General features: G+C 41.3%; 1 protein-coding gene and 2 long non-coding RNA genes across 4 annotated transcripts; 2 read left to right on the top strand and 1 right to left on the bottom strand.

Moving 5' to 3' along the window:
• Positions 1-9,714: 9,714 nt before the first annotated feature.
• On the top strand, positions 9,715-11,040 carry LOC135674291 (uncharacterized). Its single transcript, XR_010513575.1, has 2 exons — positions 9,715-10,169; positions 10,804-11,040. It is a non-coding gene; the product is annotated as an uncharacterized LOC135674291 (long non-coding RNA).
• Positions 10,761-14,490, bottom strand: LOC135674290 (ABC transporter G family member 11-like). Its single transcript, XM_065184004.1, has 10 exons — positions 13,947-14,490; positions 13,550-13,839; positions 13,303-13,474; positions 13,104-13,226; positions 12,891-13,019; positions 12,617-12,811; positions 12,359-12,445; positions 11,998-12,270; positions 11,337-11,444; positions 10,761-11,254 (listed from the first exon to the last, which is right to left on the bottom strand). The coding sequence occupies exons 1-10, from the start codon at positions 14,346-14,348 to the stop codon at positions 10,898-10,900; spliced, it is 2,136 nt and encodes a 711-aa protein (XP_065040076.1). The 5' UTR covers positions 14,349-14,490; the 3' UTR covers positions 10,761-10,897.
• Positions 14,422-15,239, top strand: LOC135674292 (uncharacterized). Of its 2 annotated transcripts, XR_010513578.1 has the most exons (4): positions 14,422-14,559; positions 14,651-14,809; positions 14,876-14,973; positions 15,058-15,239. It is a non-coding gene; the product is annotated as an uncharacterized LOC135674292 (long non-coding RNA). The 2 variants fall into 2 exon arrangements; XR_010513576.1 differs by having other exon boundaries at positions 14,651-14,973.
• The last annotated feature ends 243 nt before the right edge of the window (positions 15,240-15,482 follow it).

Raw genomic sequence — 15,482 nt, forward strand, 5'->3', positions numbered from 1 at the left:
TTGGAGTCGTAGTAGTTTGTTTGTTTGTAGAGTGATTAGTAGCTCAACAGTCTCACATGCCACAAACTCTCGATCGGCATCATTTCTCTATCCCTCTCAATACATATTTCTTATATTATACATATATATATATATATATATATATGTATATATACTTGAAAACTGCTAATATCGATTGTGGACGTTAAATCGATACAAAAGTTGATCTAATCCGATCTACTGCTGCAAAAGTGTCTCAACTTGGACCGTTGACGTTGGTGTAAGAAGTTCGAGACGATTCCTCTGTGACGCTCAAGTTCTTTCGATACCCGATGAGGTTTCGTCAGTAAGATCGACATCTTTATTTACATTACAATAGCGAAAAATAGATATATTCCTACTAAGAATCAGTGTTGCCTTAATCATGATTAGAGGTTATGAGGAATAATATTCTCATTAGGAATCGGTGGTGAAGTGGTGAGTATTTTTGTCCCAACTCGATTGATCCACATGTCAGATTTTGATTGATGAAGAATATTTACAATCTCTATTTTTTTTTACATATTCTCATATCTTTTTACACTTTTAGCACATCAAGACTAATTATACTGATCTTTTCCGACTGTGTATACGAAATAATTAATTTCTCTTTATTAATTTTCGCTAGATGAAATAAAAAACAAAGAGAAATAAAAGGAAATGGGGGCCACCCCTCTGTTTCTCATCTTCTCCACCCACATTATTGCACTCATCTATTCCCCGAGACAGCACAACCTCATATTGAATGCATACTAAGCGAGATTAACAGTGATAACTCTGTGCAAAGGAATGGCATTTTCTTCATCTAAACTATTAATCTGAAAACTACAAAGCAACCATCGATCGATTTGGCGTGGATTGCGTTAGTACTACTGATGCCGAACTATCTTAATCATATATCACAGAGTCTCCGACTACATGGAGCAGTTTTAGGACTAAACGCTGACAGATTTGTGATGATTACTTGGCATGTTTTGAAGTCGAAAAAGGTGTGATATTGAGTTTAGGTCATATGATGGATATTATTTGAGTACAAACAAAAGGCTTGTAACAAAAGCTTAGACAAAGACGCAAGAGCTAACAGTGAAAATAATTAGAATTCATAGGATGTGATGCCAAAGTTATGATTAAACTATGATAATTCTCTATCTTATTTATGAAAACAGTAAAATGATCACAATTCATCATCATTTATTTGTCTTTGTCTTAGCTTTGGGTTCGGAACAAGATCCTTTTTAGGAGGAATCTGATAAGGGATAACGGTTTTATCCTTTTGGAGAATGTGAGTTTCAAAAAACACCTTTGAGGATAAGGAAGATCCGAGGAACTTATGAGTCTTTGATTTATATACTCTTCAATCAACGTGAGATTAAATGATCTTATCATAATATAAACTATATATATATCTCGTTTAATAACACTGATTTATCAAAGATTTATTTAAACCACATGTGAGAGAAATACTAAAAATATGATATATATATAGATAATCAATCATTAATATGAAATGATACTAGATATTGATAAAAAAAAAAATAAGAGATTTCGAACAAATGGAAAACACAAGGATGGGATGGGAATGTAATGGTGGGGGCGCTACAGCTCTCACTGCCTTGCATTTAATGGAAGACTTCTCTGCTAGTTGATACAAGTGAAGGGAAAAATGGAAGGAGCAAAACAAGAGCTGCACAGGTAAAATCTCTTCTCATGCAAGCATAACAAACATAAACACTTCTTTGTTTCCTTCTTCCTCTCCACAAGTGGAGACTTCATTCGTATCAGAATAGTATCGATTAAACTCAAGACCGAAAGCAGTAATTCATGAAAGTGTCCTTTTTATGCCATGATACTACCACAATTTGATAGTAATGCCTTCTTTGTGTTTTAGGCTAAAAAGAGGAGAACTTATTTACTTAAAGCATGAGTACAAAAAATCACCTGATTTATGCATGTTTTCCTTCCAAAAAAAAAAGAACTTGGAAGTCCTACAAGAACTACTAACCAATCAGCAGATAAATGTATGGCCACAAAGTGATAAGACTCAAAAGGTCAGTGCAAGGACTTATATGTCTTTAATGCAATCAATCATCTGCCAAGTGGGTGGTCTCAATGGCAGCCATTAAATCATATTCTTCCTGGATATTAGTAGATAATCCAACTTGCTTGACAGCAGCCCTTTGCCCTTCAAGCATAGTTATAGCTTCACACTGACCTTCTACTTGGAGGATAGCCTGTTATAATTTCTTGAATTTCCATTATAAAAGACTGAGGTATGTCTTCTGGATGGAAGACTTTTCCTATCAATGAATATTTTTCTTCACTCTGCATCAAAATCTAGTCTTATGACTAGATTGGCTCCGAATCACTACCGTTTGGATCCATCCTCTATGCCTCGATTGGCTTCACCCATGTCTGTGGGATTTGCCCAAAGACTCGAGTTCCTTGAGACGAGTTTTGGATGCTACTGGACTGCATTCTAAGAAAAACCAACAAGTTTGAGCTGTTTCTGGCATCAAACACCAAACTTTTCTTGTTTCCTCGCTCACAGATACGGGTGCTTCATGTGGTGCCAATGCTGCATAATAAAAGAGGAAAGACAGATTGGTGTTGGGAAGAGAGAACCACCGGGGACCAGCCACTACTGGGCACATCGTTTTCTTTGCCTCCCACCTCCACCGTTCGCTTTTGCAGCAGCAGCACTCGAAGGATGAGCAGAGAAGAGGGAGCAGCATGCTGTTGGATGAAGGGCAGGCCATGGAGAAGGTGCTCATGAGAGAGAGAGAGAGAGAGAGAGAGTATGTGTGCGGTGGATATTAATTTTACTTATGTTAATCATGCATATTAATTTTATTGTTTGGTCATTTGTTTATAAAGAGTTGAGTAAGAAAAGGTAAAATTTGGAGCAAATTTTTAGTGAAGACACGATTCAACTTCAATGTTTTGCCATCAACTATCAAAGTTTCTATGGGTTGACAGCTTAAAATGTATTGAATGAGGTCTTCCAACCTTAAACCATGGTAAGATGAAGATGTCTTAGATTGCAAAATCTATCAAATAGGAATTCCAACTATCGATCCTTAGTATGTCTGAACACCATTATGTTGTTCTGTTTAGTCACATGATGGGGAAGGATTAATCACATTTTTATCCGCTCTTGTTCTTCCAAGTTGATTTTTCTTGGTAATGCATGCTTTTTGGGTGGGCATTTCTTGGGTGGACCAGTGCATTATTATTATCTCTCTGAAGCATGGGACCAGTGCATCATACTGTGCCAGTGTGACAATGAACCGAACCACCTCAGGTGATATGGGGGGAGGGGGTAAAGCTGTCGATGGAGAGGCCTCATAATTGTCTCTTAATCGTACAAAGAATGGATCATGCAGCTCGACATATGCGCAGTACAGAGGCCAGAGGTGAACTTTGTGAGCACAGAGCTGTATAAAAATAGTTGGAAACCTAGGAAGACTTGGATGCTCGTCTTGTTGGCTGAGGTGTTCCCACTGAGTTGCAGATGAATGGTAGTTTCTGCTGGGTTCCATCATATATCTCAAAGTGGAGCCACATGATCTGCCTCAAAGGCCCCTTCAAATCACCCCACAGTTCATCAGCCACCTGTTTGATGTTATTATCGTCAAAACATCGTCGATTCTGTGTGGGTTTCTCATGCAATGAACCGATTAACCATTCTGTGGTCCTGCCATTCAATTGAAACGTACCTCTCCAGCAAGGATTTTGGCTTCAAATCACAGTGAGGGACCATCAGAGTAAATCTCACTTCCAGCACAGTCTCGATGGTGGTGATAGTTGTTGTGTTGTTGCCTTTGTTGGAAATGATGAGGATTGATGAGCTCACTCACTGTTGTTCTTCTTCACTGCATGAGAATTGCAGGCTTCATTTACGGTAACAGAGTAACAACACCATGCAACATGCACGCATCAAGCTCAAGTGCTCAGCAACACCAGGTGCGAGATTGATCCCTTAGATCCATACTGCTGGAGAAAAAGTGGACACTCTGTCGTTCATCGTGACAACGATCGCCATGAACAGTGTGCTTCAACCGGGAGCTAAACGAATCGATGCAAGTGATGATGAGGAAAGGAAGCCTTTTCTGCAACAGTGTGTTCTACGTCAGTCAGTGAGGAAGCTGGGGACAGGAGAGGGGGGGGGGAGCGCGGGCACATGGATGGATGCTAGGGGAGAAGGTACGGAGAGAGCTGGGAGATTCTGCAGGAGTGGGATGCGTCGCTGCAAGTATCGCTGTCACCAACCAAGACAGCTTCAGCATCCTCCATCCTCTTCATGTTTCATATCTTTGACACTCTTTGGGTTCACAGGCTGCTGGTGGTTGGTACACATTTCCTTGACTTGTTCAGCTGGATCATTTTTGTTGCTGTGAATGATTTGAAGACAATGGAATCATCTCTGAACCATGAATGGTGGTCTGAAATGGAGATTGAACATCATGATCAGTTTAAGAGGAGCAGTCTTTGCTACTGTTCCAACAATTATTGCACCATCGACTTGAGGTTACAGTGACTTGCCATTGCTCTCTGGTACTGATTTTACAGCCAAAACAAGGGGAGTTAGCGGTTCAAACGTGTGAGTGTGCCTCCTTGTCTTGCTCAGTTAGATCATTTTTGTTACTGTTTGAAGTCGATGCCATCATCTTAAAACCATGAATGTTGCTCTGAAATGGGGATTGAACTCCACGATCAGCTCAAAAGGAGCACTCAATGTTACTATTCCAACAGTTACTGCACCATCAACTTGAGCTTGCAGCGATTTTGCAGCCAGACCAAGGGGAGTTGGTGGATCGAAAAGAGGAGGTCTTTTGCCGATCAATGCCTTGGGTCCCCACAGAAGAGAGCTCCCTGCAACTAGCATCATCCTACAGAGGACTGGATTCCTGTAGAGGATCCTGACTCAACATGAATGGCATCATTAGGATCGGCAATGGTCCCTGATAACCCGATAAGATCGATCCAATCCTGGTCCATTTTCGTGGATACGGATCCATAAATAAGGAGATAGGATATGAATCCTCAATTTATTTCTGACAACTTGTATCAAATTCAGATATGGCCATATGGGTGTGATTGGATCTGTTTCTGGACCAAAAGAAAGATTTATCCTGAGAGTCATTCACCTCAAGAACTTGTCAATGGATTAGATCCAACAACGATCTAACTATTGTTGATGTTCCAAGGTTTTTCTACAACTTCTTAGTCTTTAAATGATTCTTTCTTGGATGATTCTTTCTTTAACTAAATGTTCTATCAGTAATTTGAGATATTATACAATCTTTTGGGACGCACTCCTCCCCTGCGATCGTCAGTAGGAGCATGATCCTTCGATCCTTACCCACTTCGATCTCTAGGAAGACCGCACGAGCTAGTCGCAGGGTGTATTAATCCCCAGCTGCAAGGCTCATCCTCTCAAATTTTCCTTTCGTTTGGGTCACCTATCACAAGCAACCTATCACTCTCATCAACCATGATTTCGGGAGGGCCGTCCACCTGCATAGGGCATTAAATCTAAGCAACGTGGTCCAATTATCTTTTTTCCTCTTTTAGAATGCTTGGCATAAGGGACAATCCCATGCTTATCCAAAACATGCTTCTGTCTTGACAAACGATACTTTCACAATCATTCTTCCTTGATGTTATTTTCAGAGAGACGTGTTCACTGGTTGTCAATATTAAATGTGCCCCTGAATGACACGAGGGGCTCCTGAACCAACAGCCCAGCCATACTCCATTAATTGCTCAAATATAAAAGCTAATCCCAAAGCTTAAAGTGATATGCATCTCTATTACTACCACCTCTTAACTGACTTTACCATCGAAGGGGTTGAGTCAAGAATATCCCCTGACATTGACCACTTATGCGTAGATCTCGACGAGGCTAAGGTGCACCTAGGGATAACACTAAATCTATCTTCGGTAAACAAGCAATGTCTCAAGACCGTGCCAATCGAATTCGCTTTCTGCTCCGATTTTCTCTCATGACCCCCGATGAGACCCCTCGATGAGTTTGCACCTTTGAAATCAAACCAAGTCACGATAACTCCATGGTCAATGGTATCAAGGTAACAACATGTATCTAATTGTACAAAAGATGGAGTGCAGATCAAACATCCTTTTAGAATCAAATATATGAAATGATTTCTGATAGTTATCAGACAGGCTGAAGCATCATGCCAACCTTGTTTTAAGTAATTAGCAAGGAGAAAACTCCAAGTAAAGAGGAACACTTAGTGCAAACAAATTGGTGCAACTTATTATGATGTCCTCTATTTTGGTAAGACATCTAGTTATCAATCCATCTGATGTGTTAAAATTATGAACTAAACAGTCCTCCAATGAAGGTAGACTGTTTTGAAATTGTACTAGCAGTACATCTTAATGAAATTATATATACATTATGAGCTATTTCTGACTTGATGTGACACAGATATTCTTTGAAGTAGATGAATTCAGCATGTACCTTGTGAGATGAAGCTTATTGAAGTTGATGCTCATATCTCTCTCCCTCCATACCATCTTCTCCACCTTCAACCAGCTTGGATGGAACAGAAGAAAAGGACATAGCAATCAGTATGGATAGCTGGTTCAATGCGCTCAAAGGGGGCCAAAAGAAATCCACCATTGCAGTAAAAGGTGAACAGTTCCAACTTGCGGCTATCTATATGATAAAGACACAGACAAGGAGAAAAGTTGAGTTACATGATCACCAGCAGAAGGTAGTGTCCATAAACCAAAAAACAACCAAAAGAACCATCACAGAACAATAAAAGACACTTCATTAACCAACAGAAGAAAGGCCCAGATTAATCCACAACCCAGCATCACCAGGGAGAAGATTGACCAGCTTAGCTTTCTCGTTTGGCCCCTGCAACTTGAAGCCAAGCGATATAAAGACACCTGACAAGTTCCTTTTCTTTGAATACAACTTATTTGATCTTACTGCTTTGCTGGTCTCAGGAACATGGTCCTATGGAATTCAGTTCTTCAGTTGCTTCCTGTTCATTGTTATACAGTTTACACTGTTATACTCAACATTTTGATCTCTTAATGGTAGATGTTGACTTCTTGTAATGGTTGCATCAAAGCAGAACAGAAATCTGCTGTGGATATCAGTAGCGTGGGACATGGGATTGGTCACAGATCTTTTCCAAGATTTATGCTGCATGAACACTACATGTTGAGCATGATCATGATCCCAAGTTCCATCCTGATGCAAACAAAAGAGGGGGCCGAGGCTGAGGCGCTGCGATCCAAAGAGAGAGTACTTTCAACTGTTTGCCTCCGTGGTTTTCACTAACCGCAACTGTTCCCACTCCGATCGCTCGCAAGCTTTGCCCACAGTGAGGTCGCTGTCGGCCATAATCATCCTTTGGAGTGACTGCCAGCGTCTTCCTGGCAGTACTGATTGAGGTGACTCGGCAACCACAGTGGCTGATTTCAACGCTTGAGAGCTTCGATGGTCCGCTGGCCGACAAATGAAGCGGCCTTAGCGCGACTACTATGATGCTTCCTCATCACCACTTCCAACTCTTTCTTCCTTATTTTCCACACTCTTTTCTTTTAATTCTTTCTCTGTGCATACATAATTATACAGTTTATTCATTTAGCCTTTTGATCAGAAAAATCATTTGTTTTGATCAATAAAAAAAGTTTTGTTAAAAGGATAGTGTTCACTTATTTTGGAGGCATATGTGTGTGTGTAATAATTAGGCTTTTGCCACCTTTTTCAGCTACTGTTTTCATCTCTTCTTGGGAACTAATCAGAGAATCAGAGAGCAAAGAAGAGCTACCTTATGAAGCTTGGAAATCTATATTACAAAGAGACTTCATCTCACAACAATTAACTTCTCTGTTTTCAGATATTACTACTACTCTTACCATCTGCTACCTCTTACGATCCATTTGCCTAATCCAGAGTTCATCTTCTCTTTTCTCCTCAGTTGTCTTGTTATCATTAGAATTAGGTAGAGCGACTGGATTCATTTCTTTTACCTCATCATCTTCCCCACTACATTTCAAATCTGTCCAAAATCCACACAATGCATGTCTTCACTTCTGAACTCCAATCATTTCAATCACACAACTGTAGTCGACAGTGGTGACTCTGTTCACAAATGATCATGAGATGGGTGTTGTTAGCAAGAGCACAAAGAACTCAAGGTCCTGAGACAAACCAAAGGCAGAGTGAGCTGACGCTGGGCCCATTGATTGGACATAAATGATTGATCAATGCCTACAAAAGGAGAGGAAAAAAAAATGGTGATGTGACATAGGTGAGGAGGAATCAGAATGATCCATGGCCTAGGCCTATGGCTTGTAGGACAGGTGTGTTAAGGTTGTTGTTCTTGCCACTGGTGGCCTTCCAAAAAGTTGCTAATGATAGGTTGGTGAGAGGCAGCAGTGACCTGCTGGTGGTGGTTTGGGCCCGAACATCAATCTGTCCACCCAAGAAGTTCCCTCTTTGGATGGCATTGTGTGCTTTCTAAAATCTTTTCATGAAGGAAAGCTGTTCATCTGTGATGAAGAAACAGAGGTGGAACTTGAAAAGAAGCTGCAGATGAATGTCCAATCCAGCCAGTGGAGTGGAAGTGTCAGAGGAAGTACCAAGGGTTAGTTCTTGTTGTTCCTCCACTGCTGCCTGTACTGCTTGCTACTGAACCATGTGGCTTGTCACGCTCCATGCTATTGCCTACTGCTACTACAGCATCAGATAAGATATCGACGATGGATGAAAACGGAGTCATAGAAAATGAGATAAAAGGAAAAGAAGAATGTCAAGAACAAGTTCAGGAGGCCAGTAAGTTCTGATGAAGAAAGCATTCAATCTACTGAAACTTGCTTCAGGTTGTGAAGGGAGATGGGTTTGAGATGCATGGCTTCCCAGCTACCTATTTGGAGCTTAAGATCATGAATGCAGAACAGAAATAGGGAGGCAGATCAAACAGAAAGATTATGGATGACCCTGAAGACCATGTTGAATGCTTTGGAAAGAACAGCAAGCACAGGCTTAATTACTTGAATAGGATTTAGATGTCATCATGCAAGCTAAAATTGAACAAGAGAACACAACCATATTACTGCTGATAGGCTTCATGAGGGACTTCATAGGCTTTGTTCTTAAAGACCATGCTGAATATTTAAGAAAAACATTCATGTGGCTCAATTATCTCTATTCCTCATTTTTAAGAATTTATCAAATTATGATTCAACATATTTTTTTTCTCTTTCACTGTTTGCGAGATGACGATGAGTGTGAGTCACATTGATACCAATTAAATAAAAAAAACATTTATTAAATTAGAGTCAAACTCAATATATGTTGTTTGAGTTTTTTTTTTATAATGTGGACTATTATATGAATATTCTCTTTTTTACATGATCATTCGAGTACGATTTATATGTCTAACATTGAACTAGTGAACACAATCCTGTACTGCTGAGAGGGATTTATGAGGGACTTTACAGGCTTTCCTCACAAGTTTATCCGTGAATCATGTAAGAACAATGAAAGCCACCTCTCTTCAACAGCTGTTATGTCTTTTAGATTTCATCTTAATCATTACGAGGAGAAGATTGATAGAGACATTTGTTGAAGCTAAGAACGTAAGAACAGCTTCACAAATCATCAATCCATCAGCACTGGAGAACTTGAAGAGCCATGTTACGTAACAGATGATCTTGCACTCAAACACGAGATGATCTTACACCCAATCCAAATCTGGGAGTGTTCGGCCCACCAAAGTGGCTGACCCAAACATGACAAGGGCGAGCCGCCTCAGGATTGAGCCCATTAATGTGCGAGCTGCCTAAGGCTGTGATCGCATAGGAGGACAGCGGCGAGTTGCTACCGACGCGGCGGCCATGGTTGGGGAGGGAGTTCGGCTTGCAGTGCCCCTCAGGCTTTACCATGTCGCCATGTTCCCCGAGTTCGATCTGTTCGGGCTCTAAGGGGTGGTGATTAAGCAGTACTTCGGGGCTCGGAAGGGTAAGGAGATCACTGCCGATGGCCACCCTCGCCCGATCAAATTCTTGGCGCATTTGAAGGAGGATGAGTTTGGGCTCTTAGAGATGTCATGGAAAGAACCGAGAGAAGGCAAAGGAGAGACGTAAAGGATGTCTTCCAAGTATGTTTCTTTTTGTCTCTTCTCTCTGTTTCAGCCGCATTTTGAGGATTCGATCAAGATGTGTATATATTTCCATCTGAAAATATTTCTGATAGTTAAATCTAAATAGTTTTGTTTATTATATATCTTAAGAAAGCTACTAATTTTGTCATCTAAAACAGAGAAATATACTAATTTTAATCTTCTTTTCTTCCTCTAAGGTTGCATATTCTTAATAGCTACTAATCCTAAAACCTTACTCATCCTATGGCCATAAAATTTTCAAGCTGGCACTATCATGAGATCAATTCGTTCCAAGTGAATAACGAAAGAAAAGCTTGATATCTAGAAAAACAACCAGCTACAGCTATATCATCAAAGGAGAAGAAGCCTTTATGACATCTTAAGAAGAGATGAGAGCATCACCTGCTGCCAGTAACACCTTCATGTGTTCTTACTAATCCCTGGATCTTGCCTTTCAGCAGTGTGACCATCTTTTTATGAGAAGCTACTAGAGTTTCCCAACAGAAACTTAAAGTTTGAGTTAAAATCCCAATTTCAGTTCTTATGATTATATAATTATTAGTACAGTTTTTGATTGCTTATTATATATTTGATGAAAAATATAACTTCATGTATTGCCATGAACATGTAGGTAACATGATTCCACACCATTGTTGGTTGAAGAGATCATGATATATGATCACTTTAAGTATTCTACATACTCCACAGCGAAGCTTTGTGATGGCCTAATTGTTGCTGCTGGAACCAGAATCTGCTTCAACCACATAGCCTCTGAGGGAAGGTGTCCTGTTAGTGAGGTCTGCTGAAGAATGTTGCCACTCAAAACTTGTCTTCTGCTGCATCCTTCTTCTAGCAATGTATCCTCTAATCCATGGGGTCACATCCTCATTGATTTTGATCATAATGAAGAAGATGATCCGGTAGATTATGACCATGCTGTAGAGGACAGATAGATCCCACCATTTTGAGCGACTAACGTCGATCTGGAAGACATTCTCGAGCACATATTCTCCAGGGATCTTTGGAAGGTCTGGTGTCTGATTGTCAAATAGAAGACCTTTCAAGTCATTTTGATACTGGCCCTGTTGCACACAATCGAGTAACATAATCAGCTCAAGCCCCTTCAAGTAGGTTTGGATACCATTGATTAACCTTTTTCTTTACCTGCAGTGACCAGTAATCGAAGCTGATATATGTCATTGGGTAGCGCCAAAATGGTTTTGGAATATCATTAGGGAGTCTGAAATAGCCAGACACTAGCATAAAAATTCCCTGTTCCATGGAGCAACTGTGAGGTATGGTTCTCATCTCATTGCATCATGTCAAAATCTTCCTACTGTAAGCCCAAATGGCACTTCAATATGCAGGGATATGTAAGTTAAACAGGTTTCCAGTTTTTAGCACATGTGAATTTGTTAAATTTGATTCCGATTATGATGAAATTACATGATACATATGGATTCTACATCGATAATTTTAGGAAAAGATATCACTATTCTTATCAGCATCATCTTATTTCAATAGCATATCTATCTATGTTTGAACTGTCAGAATGCTGCTCATCTAACTATTAATGCAATTCTACAGTATCTGTATAGACTTGAAGATTGAATTAACTCGCTTATGTATGTAAATAGAACCACCATAGCGTTTATAATCCTACTGCAACTTTTCTAGATAACAAACAATGAGGCTTTTGTCTTTTGGCTTTGTGAAAATAACTTGCAGCGGTTATCCAATTGCTTCCTACAGTCATGGAGTTCTTCGGAGATTATAAATGAAGCATCATCATCAGAAAAGGTTTAGATGTGTTGGTGTTGCTTACCTGAATCCCAGCTCCTATTATGATTCCCATGAGAAAATTGGGGACGACACTAGCTATGGCCATCATCAAGCTCTCAACCACAGTCACACTGGCGTAGAGGCACAACACAAAGAACAGGTAATGCATGAAACCTGGATGAAGTTTCACCATAAAATAGCATATGGTTCCAGAGGCAAAGGATATCATGATCAGAAAAGGCATTGCAGACAGTGTGTTGCTGATAACAAATGCTAACACGCCATAATGTCCGTTGAGCCGCTCTCTTTGGAAAACCTGCATGACATACAGCAAGTTGTAGAATCACAGCCTGAGATGAAGATTTCATTTTGGTATAACCAAAAAAGAGGGAGATCAAATGAACCTTCATATCTTCCACAAATGATGGGAATCCTCCAATAGACATGAATGTGACGAAGCCAAAGACGAAAGAAGCGCATGCTCCCCTTGCCTGTCCAAGAAAAAAATTGAGAGAAAAATCAGGAAATTAGCTTAAGCTATTTATCTATCCTTCCAGCTAACTGTTAACTCTCTTGATGTAGGTCACGCAGGAGCAGACAAGGGAGCTGTTCCAGTCAGATGGCAAAGTTATCTGCCATGAGCAAGAAGGTGGGAAGAATACCAGAATCGCACTGTATCCAGTCCCGACATTCAGGTAAATAGTTCCGATGCAGATGGTGACCACAATATAAATCAGGAGCCTCAACCAGTAATAACCAAAGTCTCTCGACATGTTGACAAATGAGCGCCTCGTCAGAGTCAAAGCCTGCATCAAGAAGCTTGCCTGGCTGCCCCCTGAATCCAAGACTGTGCCTTTCTGCAACATATCACAAGGTAGAAGAAGTTGGAACGGAAATATTGTCAAGATAGAAGAAATTTCCAGGTATGAGACATACAATTCGAGAGATCTCATCCACTTTCTGCCTGGCTGCATAAGAGTATTGGGAACGACTGTAGAACTCAATCAGCCTTCTCATTGCTTCGGCAGTAGTAGTTCTCTCCAAGGGATCATCACTTCTCTCAAACTGAGCACCGTATGAGAAGTTTGCTTAGCTTACTATATACGACAGTGAATCCAACAGTTGGAGCAGCAGAGGAGGAACACTTACACGCAATTTGACTGATCCCTTCAGGGTAGCTTTCACCTTGTCAAAATCTGAGTTTACGCACCTCAGGAAATGATCTGATGGGTTTCTCAGAGATGGACAAGGGAACCCAGCTTGTGCAAAGAACTACAAGCATGCAGAAAGTTGAAGCAGGTAGTGATGGTAAAACAAGAGGATTGAGAAGAGCTCCCTGTTAGCTCACCTGGCATGCCTCAGAAGCTTGCCCAAAGTAAACAGTTCTGCCCCCTGATAGCAAATACAGAGAGTCGAATAGCTCGAAGACCTCGCTGCTTGGCTGATGGATGGAGGCGATAACAGTCCGACCGTCCCTCGACAGGCCTCGTAGCGTTTGCGTCACAAAGAAGGCCGAAGCACTGCAGAATGGGTACACATGAGATCTGTGATCCTACTACCATTGAAGCAGACAAAAGTGTTGTTGAAGCCCCTACCTATCAAGGCCACTGGTAGGCTCATCGAGGAAGAGCAATCTGGGTCGCATCAGGATCTCAAGAGCAATGCTGACTCTCCTCTTCTCGCCACCACTTACTCCTCGCAGATGCCAGTTTCCGATCACCGTGTCTGCACAGTCCTGGAGGCCCATCTCCATAATCGTGCTCTCCACCAGCGCTCGCTTCTCCTCCCTCGGCATCTTGTCCGGCAGCCGGAGGCGTGCCGAGTACCATATCGTCTCCCTCACCGTCAGCGTGCCGATCAAGTTATCATCTTGTGTCACATACGCCTGAGGCGGACGAAGCAATCACAGGATTTGTAGCAGAAGAAAGAGGAGACAGAGAGACTGCTTGAATCTTATTACTACAAGACATGAACGAAGTTCCATAGGCTCACCGCAGCTCCAAATGAAAGCTTCGTCTTACGGCCATTGATAAGGATTGCTCCCGAGAGGAAGGCGTTGGTGGCGAGGCGGCCCGCGAGCGCGTCGAGGAGCGTCGACTTGCCGGACCCGGAGGGTCCCATGAGTGCAGTGAGCGTGCCAGGCTCGGCGTACCCAGTTAAGCCCTCCAAGACCTTGTGCGTCTCTCCCTTGCCGAGCGTCACCGTCACCGTCAGGTCCTTCCAGGTGAGCCTCGCCGACACGTCCCCCATGAACTCTGTGCAGGTCTTGTCTCTCCACAGCGTCTCGCTGAGCGGACTCAGCCCCCCCACCACTATTCCATTTCCCGACGGCATGTTGGCCTCCATATCCTCCATCACCTGCCCCGCCGAGCTCCTCCTCTCCTCTCCTCTCATGCTGTGATACTAACAAGAAGAAGCTGCTTGTTGTTGCTACACGTGCTGTGGTCTTGCTCTTATGGAAAGTGAGGAGGGATCAAGGGGAGGGTACCAGCTAAAAGGAGGAGGGAAGATTTAGTAGTTGGGAAGGATTTGTATGTGTAGTTTGACTGAGTAATGCCTCTGATCCCCCATTAAAGAAGCCCCATGACACACCATTAACACAACGGTGAGCTTTAATGCATGTCACCATCTCCCAACTCCAAACAATGTAATCTCCATGGCTGATATGTGGATGTCAAATTCTTGTTTTTGGGCAGGTTGGAGCTGGGAAATGCATGGCAAAAGGACCACTGGATTTGCTGCAGGTGTGGTCAGGGAAGTAAAGCAGATTGCATCTCCTCAACGCTCCCATCTTCCTCTACCTCAAGAGATCTGAGAGTTATCCAGTGATGCTGAAGAATATTCAGATAACACAGGTACGTGGCGGACATGATCACTGTTTTTATTGTTATCTGTCCTTTCGAGGTTTGCTGCCTGTGTAGATTCATCCATTTAAAGCTGGTTTGGTGGATACTGGTGGTGAATTAAATGCTGTTGCTGCCCCCAAACTTTCATCCTCCATATCTGCCATACTAGCAGCGTGGGTAGCAATTACTTGGTAGTTGGAAAGAAACAGGGACTTAAATCGCAATTAGGCTCATGTGTTCCTTATTTTTCTTTGCAGAGTCGTGCATCTGCTACCAAAATGTATTTGGAGGGCCTTTGATGATTAAGAAGGTCATGTAACATCCATGCGATGTGAGGAGTAAAGCTGCCTTTGGAAACACATTTGTATTTCAAATATACATCCACAGAGAAAAAGGGTTCGAAAGGATGTTTGAAATGCTTTGAGTGTTTGATTATTTTAAAAAGTCTATTAAATATTTTATGATAAATTTATCATTCTAAAATATTAGATATTTATTCAAAACTAACTATATTTTTTTTATTTAAATAAATAAATAAAATAAAAATAAATATTTATATATATAGTTTTGAATATATATATATATATATATATATATATATATATATATATATTATATATAGTTTTTTATCATGAAAGTTTAGAGGTGGTGCCTCCCACTTCGTCCTCTTCTACGCCCTCAT

Source organism: Musa acuminata, chromosome BXJ1-5, assembly GCF_036884655.1.
Source record: "Musa acuminata AAA Group cultivar baxijiao chromosome BXJ1-5, Cavendish_Baxijiao_AAA, whole genome shotgun sequence".
NCBI lineage: Eukaryota > Viridiplantae > Streptophyta > Magnoliopsida > Zingiberales > Musaceae > Musa > Musa acuminata.

What these genes read in the sequence shown, in the direction of transcription:
- LOC135674290 (XM_065184004.1), bottom strand. Translation starts at nt 14,348, where the DNA reads ATGAGAGGAGAGGAGAGGAGGAGCTCGGCGGGGCAGGTGATGGAGGAT. An exon ending in AAGCTTCTGAGGCATGCCAG is followed by an intron (nt 13,227 to 13,302) that starts GTGAGCTAACAG and finishes GCATGCTTGTAG; the next exon opens with TTCTTTGCACAAGCTGGGTT. An exon ending in CATTTGTGGAAGATATGAAG is followed by an intron (nt 12,271 to 12,358) that starts GTTCATTTGATC and finishes TATGTCATGCAG; the next exon opens with GTTTTCCAAAGAGAGCGGCT.